Genomic DNA, 16287 nt, shown 5'->3' with positions numbered 1-16287 from the left:
CCATTTATGAGCATAAAAACGACTACCTATGTCACCCGTTCCGCTTAATAAACTGTACTAAATGTTTCGCTTTTTGAAAAAACTTGCGATATTAAGGCTTTTATCACATTCAAAACCCACCCAGCTCCAGAACTTACATTATTATATAATCGTTTGCTAGTTCACCCTTCGGATGACTCATTGCTTTACTTTGTTCTTCGATTGCAGTTTATTTACTATTAGCAATTTTGTAGAAGTTTCCAGTTCTCGATCCAACTGGTTTTTATATTCGTTGTAAACAAAATAGCTTCCTGTGCCAAAGATAAACATAGCCGTCCCTGCGGAGAGTTTTGCATGCACAATTTGATGAGTCCTTTTTTTCTTTGAAACCATAAGAATTTCAGTGCAAAACGAAATTTACATTTGAGTTAAAAACATAAAAGTTAAATAGGAAAACCAATACAGTTAGATATACAGGGGCATCCAAAATGGGCGTCATTCCTTTAGGGGTGTGGTTTGGTGGTGTTTTAGGAGTAGAGGAAAAGTAGCAAACAATGGAGCTATTTGCATCTTCTTATCAAAAACTGAAATATTTGCAAAAAACTATATCGGAAATTATGCAACAACGATTTAAAGATAATCTGCTTCATTAACATTACGACATTAATACGACATAAAGTGAAAATTATATGGGTGAGACGCTACTCTATAGAGATTCTAAAGATGTAGCTGAGAAATGCCAAAATGCATGAAAGAAGGTGGTAAGGTATACTCGCAAGGCCATTTTAATCAGCTTTCGAAAACGTTTTTTATAGTATAATTTTCATAAGAATTGTAACATATGCCTTGCTCATGACTGTCCAGATAAATTTTTAATATTCTTCTTCTTTCCTGGCTTTCCAACTCTGAGTGAGTCTTAGCCACAGCCACTATTGGTCTCCATCTCCTACGATCTTGTGAGATTCACTTGTCATCGCTGGACTCCCATCCTAGATAGAACTGCTGCGACAGGCATCCTTTCATCTATTTATGGATCTACCTATTGATCTTCTGCCATCTGGTATGTCAAGGAATACTGTTTTTATCAACCTGTTTGTTGCCCTCTGATCTTTCTACATGAGGTGCCCATCTTATTCGGTTAGCTTTTATGTGCCTGACTATCTTTTCACTGCCATAGATTGTCGTGAATTCAGCATTGTGGCGTCTTTTCCACACTCCTGTTGTTTTATCTGTATTGGGTCCAAATATCATTCTGAGCACTTTTCTTTCAAACACAAGAACCGGACGAATTATTGACCTGTAGGAAGTTAGTATGGATTATCTCTTAAATATTAGATTTCAATATTGTTGTGAGAGGCTATAACGCCCCTTTTCCCACCACTATTCGTGCTGAGACGACATATTTTTCTACTAGACGGTCATTCATAAATACCCAGGTACTTAAATTCCTTACTATGACTCTCTGATCCTATGATAGGCATTTAAATGCGTTCTCCATTGCTATGGTGAAGAACTGTGGTGAGATTGTATCCCCTTGCCTGACACCTCGCTGTACTGCGACTTTTGCAGTAATCCATTTGTCTTCAATTTTTTTGTGCATGGTGGCATGTTTGTAGATATATCGTATGATGTTCCAGTATCTGTAATCTATGCGAGCGTTATTCATCGCATCCAGTATTGCCCAGATTTCGATCGAATCGAAAGCTGATAGTCGACGAAGGCCATGTGCAGTGCGATGTTGTATTCCGTGCATTTTTCTACTAACGAGCGTACTGCTTGTATATGATCATGTTATTCGTAAATGTACCCCTTTCTGAAGAAACCCGCCTGTTCGACTGGCTGGTAAAAGTAGAATTTATAGCTCAGGCGGTTCGTTATTATTTTAGTTAGTACTTTGTAGAGGATGGATAACATGCTGATGGGAATGAAATTCTCTAGATTGTGTAATCGTTTTTCTTGAATCATAGGATGACTTTTACGTTTTCTAAGAGTTCGGGATTTTTTCTTTTTCTAGACATTTATTAAGTAAGATCAGGAGTGCATTCCTGAGTGTCTCTCCGCCGGCCTTCAACATATCACTGGTATTCTGGTCTACTCCCGGGGCTTTGAAGTTCTTCAGGTGTTTTAGCGCTGCCACTAGTTCTTCCCCATCAATGGGCGCTAATTCCTCTGATCCTACGTTTAGGACTGGCTGATGAATTTGGCCTTCTTGATTTGGTTGTCCACCGATGGACAGTCGTCGATAGAATATCTCAATAATTTCTGCTATCTTTCCTCTGTCACTCTCAATGAGTCCTTGATCGTTTTTTATCTTCTAAATAATAATTTTACCTTCAGATTTCTAGGAACGGAGAACTATCATGTTTTCTTCTTCTGTATGTTGTTCATTATAAGCTCTCTGATCTTTCTTGATGGCCTTCTTCACGATCTTATTCAGATCCCCATACCTTAGTGAGTTTTTGTCGGTTTTCCTTCGTTCTTCAATGAGTTGTTCTATTTCTAAACTGAATTTCGGATGTTTCTTACTTTGGAAAGTACATACTTTCCGCACTGCGCTTTTAATACTAGAGGTGATCTTCGTTGCGAGTGCGTTTAGTTCCATGTTTCGCGTATCTTCAATTGGGTGTAGCTTCTTGTCAATTTGCTTACTGAATTCTTCTGCTTTCTCTCGTAGTTCACTTGTGGTTGGCCGTATCTTTCTTTCTACTAGAGGTTTTCTCTGGTGTCGATGTCTGGATCCTGGTTCTGACTCATCTGTGGTCGCTGCCTGTGTCCAAGCGGTTTATTATTGACACGTCTGAGCATAATTGGGGGTTCGATGTTAGAACATGGTTTAACTCATTTTTGATCCTGTTATCGGGGATTTTCCAAGTCCATTTTCTTTTCGGGTGCTTTTTGTAGAAGGTATTCATGCAGTAGAGCCTCTGCTTGTTGCGGAAGTCGATTATGGTTTGTCCCCTTTGGTTCCTAGCTCCCAAACCCTATTTACCGGTGAAGGAATCCATCGGCAATCTGGCTCGAATCTTCACGTTGAAATCGCCTATTATCACACAGATTTTGGGGTTTTCTGCGCTCTTTGCAGTTGTTCGATCTTTATAGAATTCTTCGATTTCTTCGTCTGAGGAGGCAGAAGTGGGTGCATATGCTTGGATGATTTGGATACTAAACATTGCGTTGATCTTGATTATTACATAAATTACTCTGTTTAACGCGGCTCCTGTCTTTGTAAGCAGGTGTTTCTACTTTTTGTGAACCAGTAAAGCAATGCCTTTGATATCTGAGTTTGTGTCCGAGTTCTTTTGGAACAGTAAATGTCCAGATTTGAGAATAGTGACCGCTTCGCCGCTCAGTCTTGTATTGCTGATCCCTATGACATCCCACTTTATGTACTGCAGTTCGTGTTCTAGGCCGCTGAGATGTTCTTCCAGCCTTATGGTGCGGATATTGTGCGTCCCCATGTAAAGGGTCTCTTCAAGCAAGTTTGCTTCTTCTTCTCTTACCATCTATCGAAAGTTTGCCCCCCCCCCCCTAGAATCCACGGGGCTGACTGAAGTATCAGTGCGAGATTCCAGGTTTTCACCTCTACCCGCCTGGGGTATACATGTTTTAATTTTCGACATATCCATTTATGAAAGGAGTTGGCATTAAAACACCACGCTTGCCAGGCGTGTTGGTGAGTGGGAATTACATTTACTTAAGGGTGAAACGGATATTACGCCGTATCTCGGTCGTCAGAGCCTCGTTAGTTTTTAGCAGTGGGCACCACGTGCAGTTGAGGTTGACATTTGGGCTCGCCTTTATAGCTGTTATTAGCCTTCGCCCCTTACCCACATTTGTTGAATATCCCGATTGAACTGTCAGTTATTTTCTCAGATTTGCGTGATCGAAAATATTTGATCTATTGTTGACCTTCCAGCACGAAATCTACACTGATGATAATGTTTTCTTTTTCTGCCTCACTCTCAAAATTTAGTAACTCGATCCTGAAAGTACATTTAACATAGCTTTTCATTCTGCAACACTTCAACCTTTTCTTACTCGGTTTACTTCCCTATAGAATTTCCGAACTTGATTCATATCTCTATTTCTGTCTATTTCCGAATTTGTTGTTCCAGGTTATTCTTCTTTTAGTTCTAAGCAATCGTATCGTCTCTATTCTTGTCTTGTAAAATTCGTCCTTGTTCTCTTCTGTACGGTTTGCCAGCATTGTCAGTCGTTTTTTAGTTTTTATCTTTAGCGCTTCCTCGCATTCTCCGTCAAACCATTTCCTTTTTCGCCGTCTTATTTTTAATGCAGATCTTTAGAAGCCGTTCAGAGGTGTTCTATGTCGTTCGTACTGCAATAGTATCAATCTCACCGCATTTGGCTCGACATCTAAGGTGAAACTGTTGAGAATTTTTTTCTTTACGGCTATAGCGCAACGCACAAATAAAATTCAAGGACCGAGGTACAAGTCCATATTATCGAAAAAAAAAATGTTTTTCTGTTTTAAATGCCCAATTTTATAACAGAACATTCGAACATTCTATTAATGAGTTCTCTAAATAAATATGCCATATTAAAATACTTACTTTTGTGGGTGGATAAGCCGCTCTCAAGGCAATCATGTAACAGAAATTGTTAAATCGACGATTGACACATGGACCCAGAACGTATTAACTGAACCAGAACTTTTTTGTAATAAATTTCAAATTTTATGAATGGATGATTCAAGGTTCAAGCTTCTCACCTATGTCTTAGGACAAGTTCCTAGTTCTAAAGAAGTAGACTATCATTTACATTTTGAAAATGTTGAATTTCAAAATGTTGACTGTAAAATTTCAATACCCTAGGAAAAATCATACTGAACTGTGAATTGGAGTGATATGTTTATATTTATTTTAAACTTTACCTTCACCTCTTTAGCCCTTGCCCAAACAACACTTTTCAATTTAAGATCACATGTTCTGCCTTTCACAAGATCATCAATTCTATTTATTTAGGTACAAAGTTGTGCATATCAGATATTTCAAAAAGTTTTTTTTTTTTAATTACAATATAAATCTATTTGTAAATATTAATAGCAATAGGAGCTCGCGATTGTGTGATAGGAGCTGAAATGTGAGTGTTAATCACGTAATTTACAGGCTCGGTGAGGTTTAATAGGCCTAGTAGAATAATTATTTATTTGTCTATTGCTTGTGACAAAATTAACTTGTATTTCTTCTTTGAAATGTTTTAATAGTATTTTAATATCTGTTCATAACACATTTGTTCATAATTTTGTGCATTAAACAAATAACATAACGCATTCTTCCATTCAATACCGCCTAAAAGATTATAATTGTTTTCTCAGGACCATTTATTCCCTAAATATATGTAAAATATAATTATAACTGGAAGATGGATATTTGTCAGTGCGAAAAATTACTGATTTTCTCAATGGAATTTTGACCATTTTGTTTCATTTCTTAGTAATAATATAAATAAAATAAAAGTAAAATCAGATATATTTTGCACATACCTATCTTTTAGTCACCGATTTTCCAATGTTCACTTGAAGTTGTTTTTCCTGGAATATGTTTTTGCTATTTCCTAAGGCATTTAATAAAAACGCTTCTTTACAGATATGTTGAGGATGCAAAATTTTTACATGCACGTCTGGTGTGCTTACTAATACTTGTACAATTTTTGTGCTTTAGACAATTGTCAGCATTCATTGATTATACCAATTAACGGCTTTGCCAAATTTCTGAAAGTAAATACGAACAAACAAAAACACATTTTTGCACAAATTTTGCGTCAGTGATGTAGTATTTTAATTCCCTTGACCCCTTTATAGAGGTCTAACGGACGATATGCATTAGAAGGTCACACCGATTTAATTAATGTTCAATGTGTTTATCACAATGTTTATTGGCTTTAAGATATGGACTGATCGCACATTATTATGTTCAAATGTTAAAGTTTTCTCTGTTCAATTTCAATTGAGGATTGAAAACTCTTCAATGATTAGACGTAAATCGCCTAAATAATTTTCAGAAGAGGCATGTTTGAAAATAATGTTATTGACGCAGAATTTGCAATGTAATTAATTACATCAGTACGACTCTGTTATTTATTGTCGCGCTTTCAGCATAGTTAAAATGATTGTTCATAACATTTTGCAGTAAGTCTTAGTCAATATTTATCGAGTGTTTCGTTGTCATTCAGGCTAATTTGCCATTCGAAATTTTGGTTACTGTGAAACGTAATTATTTAGTTTTAGTTTAGTCGTGGTGAGTTAAGGTAATTTATGAAATACAAAGTACCTACCTAAATAATTCTACGTTTTTCTAACCCTTTCTTAATATGTGTGTTATAATTTATCTAAATTAGTATCACTGTATTCAAAGATATCACACTTTTTAACACTCATACAAAGACATACAGGACACTACAATAAATATGGTACGAATTATGTATTAAAATACACTACAAACTACTAACAAAATTAAATTAATTGTTTTCTGCTGCTAACCCGATAAATCACCATTATTTACTTCATTTTTTTTGATAAGAAATACCGTGTTTTCCTCAAGGTAAATAATAAATGAGTTAACATAATTAACTTGGTAATAGTACGAAAATAGTTTTTCGAGAATAGAACTAAATATTTGACATTGAATGAGACTTTGAAATATCTATAACTATAATAATATTGAAAACGCTAATTAAAAAAATATGACAGAGCTATTAAAAATTGGCGTCATTCCTTTTAAGGGGTAATAAGGGCTCACTTGGAGAGTACGAGAAAAATATTGAAAACATTTTTCTCGAAAAGAAAAGAAGATATTAACAGTTGAAAATCGAATTTCAACTTTGCCATTAAACATTATTTTGAAATTGTCCCATGTTTAATTGGTAGCATATTGGAAATACTTAAGCATTCAAAAAGGAAAATTTACGATCTTTGCTTCAAACTATCAAAATTTTTTATATTAAAAAGTTCTCTTCTACAATTTTTTGATGAAAACTCAACGCGCCATTGAAAATATTCTGTCATTAACAGATAGTTACAGGTAGATAGCCTTTGTCAATAATAACAGTAATTTGTCAAACTGTGACTTACTTTGAAGCTACTTTCACGAATTTGCGGATATGCTATTAGTTCTGAGGAAATGCTACAGTAACATAGCAGAAGCTGTAACAACTCACGCCAACAAAGGGCTAGAGGCACCGGAGATTGGCGCTAGGAAGATAGTGAAAGGCAATAGATATTCGGGGTCCACACCGAGGAACAAGAATTGGAGATAATTGCAGCTGAGCCTTCCAGGGGTATTTAGAGCATTGCACAACAACTGACACTTTCCCAGACACCAGATAAATGCCGAGGAAGGGATACATTCCTACCACGTATGTAAGATACGCACAGCTCAAGGCCACATTAAACGAATGGCTTACTGAACACCGGTACAAATTGAGTAGGAATTGATTAACCGATTACGAGAAGCTGCTCGAGATGAGTGCATAAGGTGATTATTACCGAAAGATCACGTCATTTAATGTCAGCTTGCTACCTCGGACGTGGCCGAGTCTCCAAAATAATGTCGGCAAATTTGAGAATTAATTATGAAGAAACTGGTGGGTTCAAACTGGTCAAATTCATACAGTATTTACAGTAATGCTTTCTGTATATTCCAATGAAACCTTGATTCTGATATCTGTCTGGGTTGTTAGACCGAAAAAGTTTGTCGAGTGCCATTTAAAAAAATCTGATTTTTTGCCTGCCTTGATATAAATGTTGATAGGCTGCATCCATCCATATGCCACAAACTAGGCACCTTAAAGTCATCTGCGGAGTTAGCTTGGGCTTTCAGCTAACTACCAAGTTTGGCATTAAAACGCCACACTTGTCGGGTGTGTTGGCGAGTCCTGTTCCCAGAGATTAATTCTGACGCCCATTCTGGGACCGACGCTGTTTGCAGCCGTCCAATCTGGTACAGACGCTGCTGGTTTATTTAGCCATATCTACTCAATTAGCCTGTGGGTCAACACAGTTTCCCGGGTCTGGCACTTGGAGCCTTGAGTAAGAGCTGGGCACCTGGACTATGACGCATGATATAACCGATTCTAGAAAAAATTTCTACCTCTATGGCGTGACCCCATTACCCTCAGATTGCTTACCACCTCCAATTCAGGCTGAGCAGYACTATCTCAATTAAAGACCAAAAAGGCTGCTGGTTCAGATAGAATAACGCCAGAGGTGGTATAGGCTGCAGCTCTATTGGAACTTGACACCCTACTGCAAGTTTATAACACACTTCTGCAAAATGGGAGTTCTCCGCGTCAATGGAAGACAGTGATTGGCCCTGATTCAGAATCATGACTCCTCACTAAATTCAATTTAATCTGTCTACTGGACGTATTTGGAAAACATTTTGTAAGAGTCTGTTGCGAAATCGATCTTAAACTATATGGCACCAATCAGGAAAAGCCAGTCCAGCACTGCTGCAATGTAAGAGCTGCTGAACATCGTAAATAGCATCAAATCGAAAGATCCAAATAACTGAAAACTCYGCGTAATGGCCAGGCTAGATATCCGAACAGAGTGTGGYACAGGGCGATATTTTSGGACCTATCCTGTTGAATATATTCTATAATCCTGTGCTTACAATAGAAGTACTGTTAATTGCAAAGCAAAAACACAGCTGGAGCTAGTCAGTAACATTAACTGGGTTTTGGCTAAGCTGCGGTGGAGRTCCACAGGGCTTGAAACTGACAACAGAGAAGACAGGATCCGTAATACTCTATGGCGACAGGAAATTTAGAAGAGCCACTTTGCAACTGGAAAATGAATCAATAGATACAAAAGCGCGGTTGAAATTTCTTGGAGTAGTATTCGATCACAACTGTGAAATGAAGGAACATGTGGTGGCATTAGGCATCAAAGCTGAAAAGTCTGTAATTGCACTAACTAAGCAGAATTGTGCCGAAATAAGGCTGGGTAATACTGTGTCTTAAGACACTTGTGTGTTGATGCTGGTCTCTGTGTCCGTGTGCCGCGACACTTGGCCTTTTACGACACGGCACTTTCAACCACACTTAACATTTAACGTTAACACTGATTGCAGTTTGTGAAGGCCACGCGCAGTTACTATATGGTTTCCAATCCTCTCGGCAGGGATTATTTACATTATAAAGACGCATGAATGAAGAAAGTCCCACATTTTACCTCATTTTCAAACCGTCATTATTACATGTAATATACAGTGTCGTCTACTTGAGTTTGCACCATATGGGAAACTTTTTATGACTAATTTTGAGGAAACTTATTCTTAATTATAACTTCCGCTGGGTGCAAAAATAAGAAAAGATGAATTTTGCTCAAGAATAAAGCACTTTTAATTTTGACAATATCGAAAATTATTATTAAGACAAGTTGATTAGAGTTGGAAAGTTCGTTCAGATATCTGATTGTACCTACCTATGATGAACATCAAGTTTTGTTAATTTTGTTTGTTTAAGTCGGTTGGTTGGTTGGTTTGATGTGGGGACCTTTTTATTATTAATTTTACGAAAAAAAGTTACTCTTCATAAAAAGTTCTGCATGTTTTAAAATCTAAAATACAATTGTCAGATTTAAAAAATTTTCAGTTGTATCCGAGGTATGTCAGAAAATATCAATTTTTTTCATATAATTGGACGTAATTTCATATTGGAAGGTAGTTTGCAGTTCTGATCAACTTTTCTTAATAACAATGTTCGATAGTGTGAAAAATAGTGGTACTTTATTCTTGAGCAAAACTCACTCGTATTCGAATGGATAAAATAATATCTGATGGTTGAATTTTAAGTTTTGGACTAAGTAGAACTTAAAGTACAACATCTGAAATTTCGATAGTTCAACAAAGCAAAAAGGCAAATACCTGCCTTTTTATTACTACCAGATTGCATGAAAAATAATCGGCGAAGAAGGCCAAGAAACTAATATAAATGATTTTGCAACCCTTGCATACATAAAGGAACAAAAGTCATTCGGTCATAATTTACAGCTGACCCAGCAGCTTCGAAACCAAATTACATGTAACAAAATCACAGATACTTGTGAGACAAATAGGCTTTACAAGAAAAAATATGTTGCGACTTCATTCATTCCATTCATTAAAAATACGCAGCCGGCGTCTGTCATAGTCTCTCTTCAGTAAAACCAAAGAAAAATAATTCAATGTGCTGCACGGCTTAAAAACACCGTTGGCGAACCTACTAGCGAACTTACGAACCACTAGAGATCATGGCACAGCGTCTTCTGTTGTTGTTTCCCAACATATAAAAAGTGAGGAGAGCTGTGTCGTTGTAACAATACGGCAAGCTGTATCGGTGTCGCTGTGTGAACACCTGAACATCCACTGTGTTACCCATGCCTATGCCGAACCTGGGCAGACCAAAATCAGCCAACAGGAAGACTTTAGCAAACGTGGAACATTCGATTTTCCTGTATTCAACGCCTATAAGGAGCGCAGGAGGCCGCCATCTGCCGTTGATGGAGCCAAGCCATCAATTGCGAGAAATACTAGACTCGTCGCAGGGGTACTACGTAGGGTAGCGTTTAGGATATGCTGCAGGTTTCGAACTGTATCTACGGAGCTGCATTGGTACTGGCCGGAATTCCACCCATTGACATCCAAATTAAAAATTGATGCCTCCAGTATCAAATTGCCAAAGGAATGAGAGTAGCACCGACTGGGAGATCGTTACCGAATGGCAGCGAAAATTGGCAAAGGAAACTGAAAATGGAATATGGACACGGCTATTGACACCAGATCTTTCAAAGTATCTAGGACGCAAGTACGGCAAGCAATAGCTAACGGAATTGCTTCCACCTCAACGATGGCGAGGTGAGGCGAAGATGCCAGGTGGTTGAAGACACAAACCACTTCACTGCGAAAAGTGGAAACTCTTATAGACGCAGCATAAAAGGCAGTGGGAGTGACATTAACTAGCCATAATTGCGTGGAGTGCATGCTTATTAGCCAGGATATTTGGAATATTGTGGATACTCTTGTGCGGAATATCGTACAAGAACAGAAAAAGAAAGAAACAAGTATGGGTTGAATCGAATACCAGTTATTTTTTGCCAAAGTAGGTAATGCTCGCACCGTTCCAGGAAAATGAATTAAACTTATAATTTTCGTCGAAATATATAAGAAGCAAAATGTAGGTTACCATTGAACGTGTACGGTATAAGTAGAAAATGTTACCTATTCCATAAGTAAATACTTACTAGACCAAGATCTGTTTCCATGACTGTATATTTGTGAGACGGACCTTATAAAAATTTTCCAATAGACTTATTTGGTAATCACTTCTTCTATTCCAAAAATTAGTTGTTTCCTTTGTCTACACAAACTATAACAAGCAACAGTGGGAAGAACGAATAGTTTATATTAAAATTAATTTATGACTTTACATTTTAGGTAGCCACATAGCTTTCAAATGGCAGTAAATTGTAAATCAGAAGAACCACTTCAAGCAAGAGTGCAGGAATGGTTAGAATGGGATCGCAATCCAGATACCAGGGCGGCAATTTCAAAATTGGTTGACGAAAATAATACAAAAGCATTAACCCAGAAGTTACTCAGTAGATTATCCTTTGGTACGAATTTGAGTTGAAACGCTTACTAAGTAGGTACTTATTATTACGAGTATATTATTATAGGTACTGCCGGACTTAGAGGTAAAATGAGTGCAGGTTATTCTTGCATGAATGATTTAGTTATAATTCAAACTGGGCAAGGATTCATCAAATACTTGGAGCAATATAAGAGTGACGTTCTCAAGGGAAACGGTATTGTTGTTGGCTATGATGGAAGACATAACAGTAAGAGGTCAGTAGATTAATCTAGTAGGATATACTCAATATAATTTTTACCATATTTTCTATTCATTTTCTTTAAATTGATTTTGGTGGTAATTCATTTTCAGATGGGCGGAATTAACTGCTACTATATTTGTAAGCGCCGGGTATAAAGTGCGACTGTTTAGTGATGTTATTCCAACACCATTCATTCCATTTGCAGTTAAAAAGTACGGGTGTGCCAGTGGTGTTATGGTGACAGCATCTCATAATCCGAAGGATGATAATGGCTACAAGGTAGGAATATTATTTTTCTAGTATATACAGACAAAATCTTCTTCTTATCCGGTCCACTCCTGGACATAGGCGCTTCCGAATCTTTTCCATTCCTGTCGAGTTTGAGCTAGTTGTGCCCCGTTTCTACGGGTCTGATATTATCCATCCATCGCTTTTGCGACCTTCCTCTACTTCTCCTTGTTTCTCTAGGGTTGGTCTGTTGGTCACTCCACCGGTAAAATGCATATGTCACAAACTTTGCATTTTACTGATTTACACACTTATTTGGAATGTCTGTTTTCTTAGGGCGCATTTTAGTTTTACAAAAGCAGCACAGGTTAATTTCACTCTTCGCATTATTTACGACCTTTGATTCTCCTTTCCCAGCTTCAATGTTTTCGTTCTCTTCTTTTTAATCTAACGTCTTGGCAGACGTGTAGTGACAAGTCATGAATGTCATTTCCGGTCCCCATTAGGTCACTATCTCAATTAAAGACCAAAAAGGCTGCTGGTTCAGATAGAATAACTGCAAGTTTATAACACACTTCTGCAAAATGGGAGTTCTCCGCGTCAATGGAAGACAGTGATTGGCCCTGATTCAGAATCATGACTCCACTAAATTCAATTTAATCTGTCTACTGGACGTATTTGGAAAACATTTTGTAAGAGTCTGTTGCGAAATCGATCTTAAACTATATGGCACCAATCAGGAAAAGCCAGTCCAGCACTGCTGCAATGTAAGAGCTGCTGAACATCGTAAATAGCATCAAATCGAAAGATCCAAATAACTGAAAACTCTGCGTAATGGCCAGGCTAGATATCCGAACAGAGTGTGGTACAGGGCGATATTTTCGGACCTATCCTGTTGAATATATTCTATAATCCTGTGCTTACAATAGAAGTACTGTTAATTGCAAAGCAAAAACACAGCTGGAGCTAGTCAGTAACATTAACTGGGTTTTGGCTAAGCTGCGGTGGAGGATTTATTTCATGCTAATTAAATATTAGAAACAAATATTTTCTAAATAACATTTAAATAATATTTAAAAAATATTTCCTTTTGCTCTGAAATATTTACTATTCATTGATCAATGAAAATTCAGATAATATGTTCTAAAGTTTGTTCACATTTATTAAAAATAATATATTAGTAACTTTTTGCGTGTTAAGGTTGTTATATATAGCTACAAAAAGTATTACGTAATAAGAAAATTATTAATAAGTTATTTGTTTCATGCTAATTAAATATTAGATACAAATATTTAAAAAATAATATTTAAGAAATACTTGCTTTTGATCTGAAATATTTAGCAAACATATAAATATTTCCTAAATATATATGTAATATTTTGTGCTATCTGGGTAACAGTCGAGATGATTGCCCTCACTTGCCTGTGGCACCAAATCGGTTCATAATCCCCCATTTATGAGCATAAAAACGACTACCTATGTCGCCCATTCCGCTTAATAAACTGTACTAAATGTACTAAATGGTCGCTGCCTGTGTCCAAGCGGTTTATTATTGACACGTCTGAGCATAATTGGGGGTTCGATGTTAGAACATAGTTTAACTCATTTTTGATCCTGTTATCGGGGATTTTCCAAGTCCATTTTCTTTTCGGGTGCTTTTTGTAGAAGGTATTCATGCAGTAGAGCCTCTGCTTGTTGCGGAAGTCGATCATGTTTTGTCCCCTTTGGTTCCTAGCTCCCAAACCCTATTTACCGATGAAGGAATCCATCGGCAATAAAACAAATTAATTTGTGCGTATTTGGGATATTTCTGAAAGTAAATACGAACAAACAAAAACACATTTTTGCACAAATTTTGCGTCAGTGATGTAGTATTTTAATTCCCTTGACCCCTTTATAGAGGTCTAACGGACGATATGCATTAGAAGGTCACACCGATTTAATTAATGTTCAATGTGTTTATCACAATGTTTATTGGCTTTAAGATATGGACTGATCGCACATTATTATGTTCAAATGTTAAAGTTTTCTCTGTTCAATTTCAATTGAGGATTGAAAACTCTTCAATGATTAGACGTAAATCGCCTAAATAATTTTCAGAAGAGGCATGTTTGAAAATAATGTTATTGACGCAGAATTTGCAATGTAATTAATTACATCAGTACGACTCTGTTATTTATTGTCGCGCTTTCAGCATAGTTAAAATGATTGTTCATAACATTTTGCAGTAAGTCTTAGTCAATATTTATCGAGTGTTTCGTTGTCATTCAGGCTAATTTGCCATTCGAAATTTTGGTTACTGTGAAACGTAATTATTTAGTTTTAGTTTAGTCGTGGTGAGTTAAGGTAATTTATGAAATACAAAGTACCTACCTAAATAATTCTACGTTTTTCTAACCCTTTCTTAATATGTGTGTTATAATTTATCTAAATTAGTATCACTGTATTCAAAGATATCACACTTTTTAACACTCATACAAAGACATACAGGACACTACAATAAATATGGTACGAATTATGTATTAAAATACACTACAAACTACTAACAAAATTAAATTAATTGTTTTCTGCTGCTAACCCGATAAATCACCATTATTTACTTCATTTTTTTTGATAAGAAATACCGTGTTTTCCTCAAGGTAAATAATAAATGAGTTAACATAATTAACTTGGTAATAGTACGAAAATAGTTTTTCGAGAATAGAACTAAATATTTGACATTGAATGAGACTTTGAAATATCTATAACTATAATAATATTGAAAACGCTAATTAAAAAAATATGACAGAGCTATTAAAAATTGGCGTCATTCCTTTTAAGGGGTAATAAGGGCTCACTTGGAGAGTACGAGAAAAATATTGAAAACATTTTTCTCGAAAAGAAAAGAAGATATTAACAGTTGAAAATCGAATTTCAACTTTGCCATTAAACATTATTTTGAAATTGTCCCATGTTTAATTGGTAGCATATTGGAAATACTTAAGCATTCAAAAAGGAAAATTTACGATCTTTGCTTCAAACTATCAAAATTTTTTATATTAAAAAGTTCTCTTCTACAATTTTTTGATGAAAACTCAACGCGCCATTGAAAATATTCTGTCATTAACAGATAGTTACAGGTAGATAGCCTTTGTCAATAATAACAGTAATTTGTCAAACTGTGACTTACTTTGAAGCTACTTTCACGAATTTGCGGATATGCTATTAGTTCTGAGGAAATGCTACAGTAACATAGCAGAAGCTGTAACAACTCACGCCAACAAAGGGCTAGAGGCACCGGAGATTGGCGCTAGGAAGATAGTGAAAGGCAATAGATATTCGGGGTCCACACCGAGGAACAAGAATTGGAGATAATTGCAGCTGAGCCTTCCAGGGGTATTTAGAGCATTGCACAACAACTGACACTTTCCCAGACACCAGATAAATGCCGAGGAAGGGATACATTCCTACCACGTATGTAAGATACGCACAGCTCAAGGCCACATTAAACGAATGGCTTACTGAACACCGGTACAAATTGAGTAGGAATTGATTAACCGATTACGAGAAGCTGCTCGAGATGAGTGCATAAGGTGATTATTACCGAAAGATCACGTCATTTAATGTCAGCTTGCTACCTCGGACGTGGCCGAGTCTCCAAAATAATGTCGGCAAATTTGAGAATTAATTATGAAGAAACTGGTGGGTTCAAACTGGTCAAATTCATACAGTATTTACAGTAATGCTTTCTGTATATTCCAATGAAACCTTGATTCTGATATCTGTCTGGGTTGTTAGACCGAAAAAGTTTGTCGAGTGCCATTTAAAAAAATCTGATTTTTTGCCTGCCTTGATATAAATGTTGATAGGCTGCATCCATCCATATGCCACAAACTAGGCACCTTAAAGTCATCTGCGGAGTTAGCTTGGGCTTTCAGCTAACTACCAAGTTTGGCATTAAAACGCCACACTTGTCGGGTGTGTTGGCGAGTCCTGTTCCCAGAGATTAATTCTGACGCCCATTCTGGGACCGACGCTGTTTGCAGCCGTCCAATCTGGTACAGACGCTGCTGGTTTATTTAGCCATATCTACTCAATTAGCCTGTGGGTCAACACAGTTTCCCGGGTCTGGCACTTGGAGCCTTGAGTAAGAGCTGGGCACCTGGACTATGACGCATGATATAACCGATTCTAGAAAAAATTTCTACCTCTATGGCGTGACCCCATTACCCTCAGATTGCTTACCACCTCCAATTCAGGCTGAGCAG

At 36.9% G+C, this 16287-nt stretch overlaps 2 protein-coding genes and 1 long non-coding RNA gene across 8 annotated transcripts in view; 2 read left to right on the top strand and 1 right to left on the bottom strand.

The window, feature by feature from the left end:
* LOC125504635 (probable phosphoglucomutase-2) overlaps window positions 1–12127 on the top strand; it is a 14896-nt gene extending 2769 nt beyond the window's left edge. The window contains exons 1-4 of one of the 4 annotated variants that reach the window (XM_048666913.1): window positions 6134–6236; window positions 11415–11593; window positions 11657–11825; window positions 11923–12127. In XM_048666913.1, coding sequence (XP_048522870.1) covers window positions 11434–11593; window positions 11657–11825; window positions 11923–12112 — 519 coding nt within the window. In that variant the 5' untranslated portion in view covers window positions 6134–6236; window positions 11415–11433 and the 3' untranslated portion in view covers window positions 12113–12127. Of the gene's footprint in view, window positions 1–6133; window positions 6247–6332; window positions 6409–11414; window positions 11594–11656; window positions 11826–11922 lie in introns of those variants that run through there. The other 3 variants (XM_048666911.1, XM_048666914.1, XM_048666912.1) reach the window with 3 other exon arrangements.
* LOC125504636 lies at window positions 428–6360 on the bottom strand. The gene is made up of 3 exons (XR_007281611.1): window positions 6274–6360; window positions 5483–5710; window positions 428–5288 (listed from the first exon to the last, which is right to left on the bottom strand). It is a non-coding gene; the product is annotated as an uncharacterized LOC125504636 (long non-coding RNA).
* A 2146-nt stretch (window positions 12128–14273) lies between the features above and the next one.
* LOC109544368 (glucose 1,6-bisphosphate synthase) overlaps window positions 14274–16287 on the top strand; it is a 22268-nt gene continuing 20254 nt past the window's right edge. The window contains exon 1 of one of the 3 annotated variants that reach the window (XM_019914501.2): window positions 14274–14376. The gene's annotated coding sequence lies outside the window, so the exon portion shown is untranslated. Of the gene's footprint in view, window positions 14387–14461; window positions 14549–16287 lie in introns of those variants that run through there. The other 2 variants (XM_019914500.2, XM_048666910.1) reach the window with 2 other exon arrangements.

Source organism: Dendroctonus ponderosae, unplaced genomic scaffold (assembly GCF_020466585.1).
Source record: "Dendroctonus ponderosae isolate FM_Combo_2020 unplaced genomic scaffold, Dpon_F_20191213v2 Dpon_F_20191213_5, whole genome shotgun sequence".
Classification (NCBI taxonomy): domain Eukaryota; kingdom Metazoa; phylum Arthropoda; class Insecta; order Coleoptera; family Curculionidae; genus Dendroctonus; species Dendroctonus ponderosae.
Note: the sequence above shows the minus strand (reverse complement) of the source record. Positions and strands in the feature narration are given on the sequence as shown.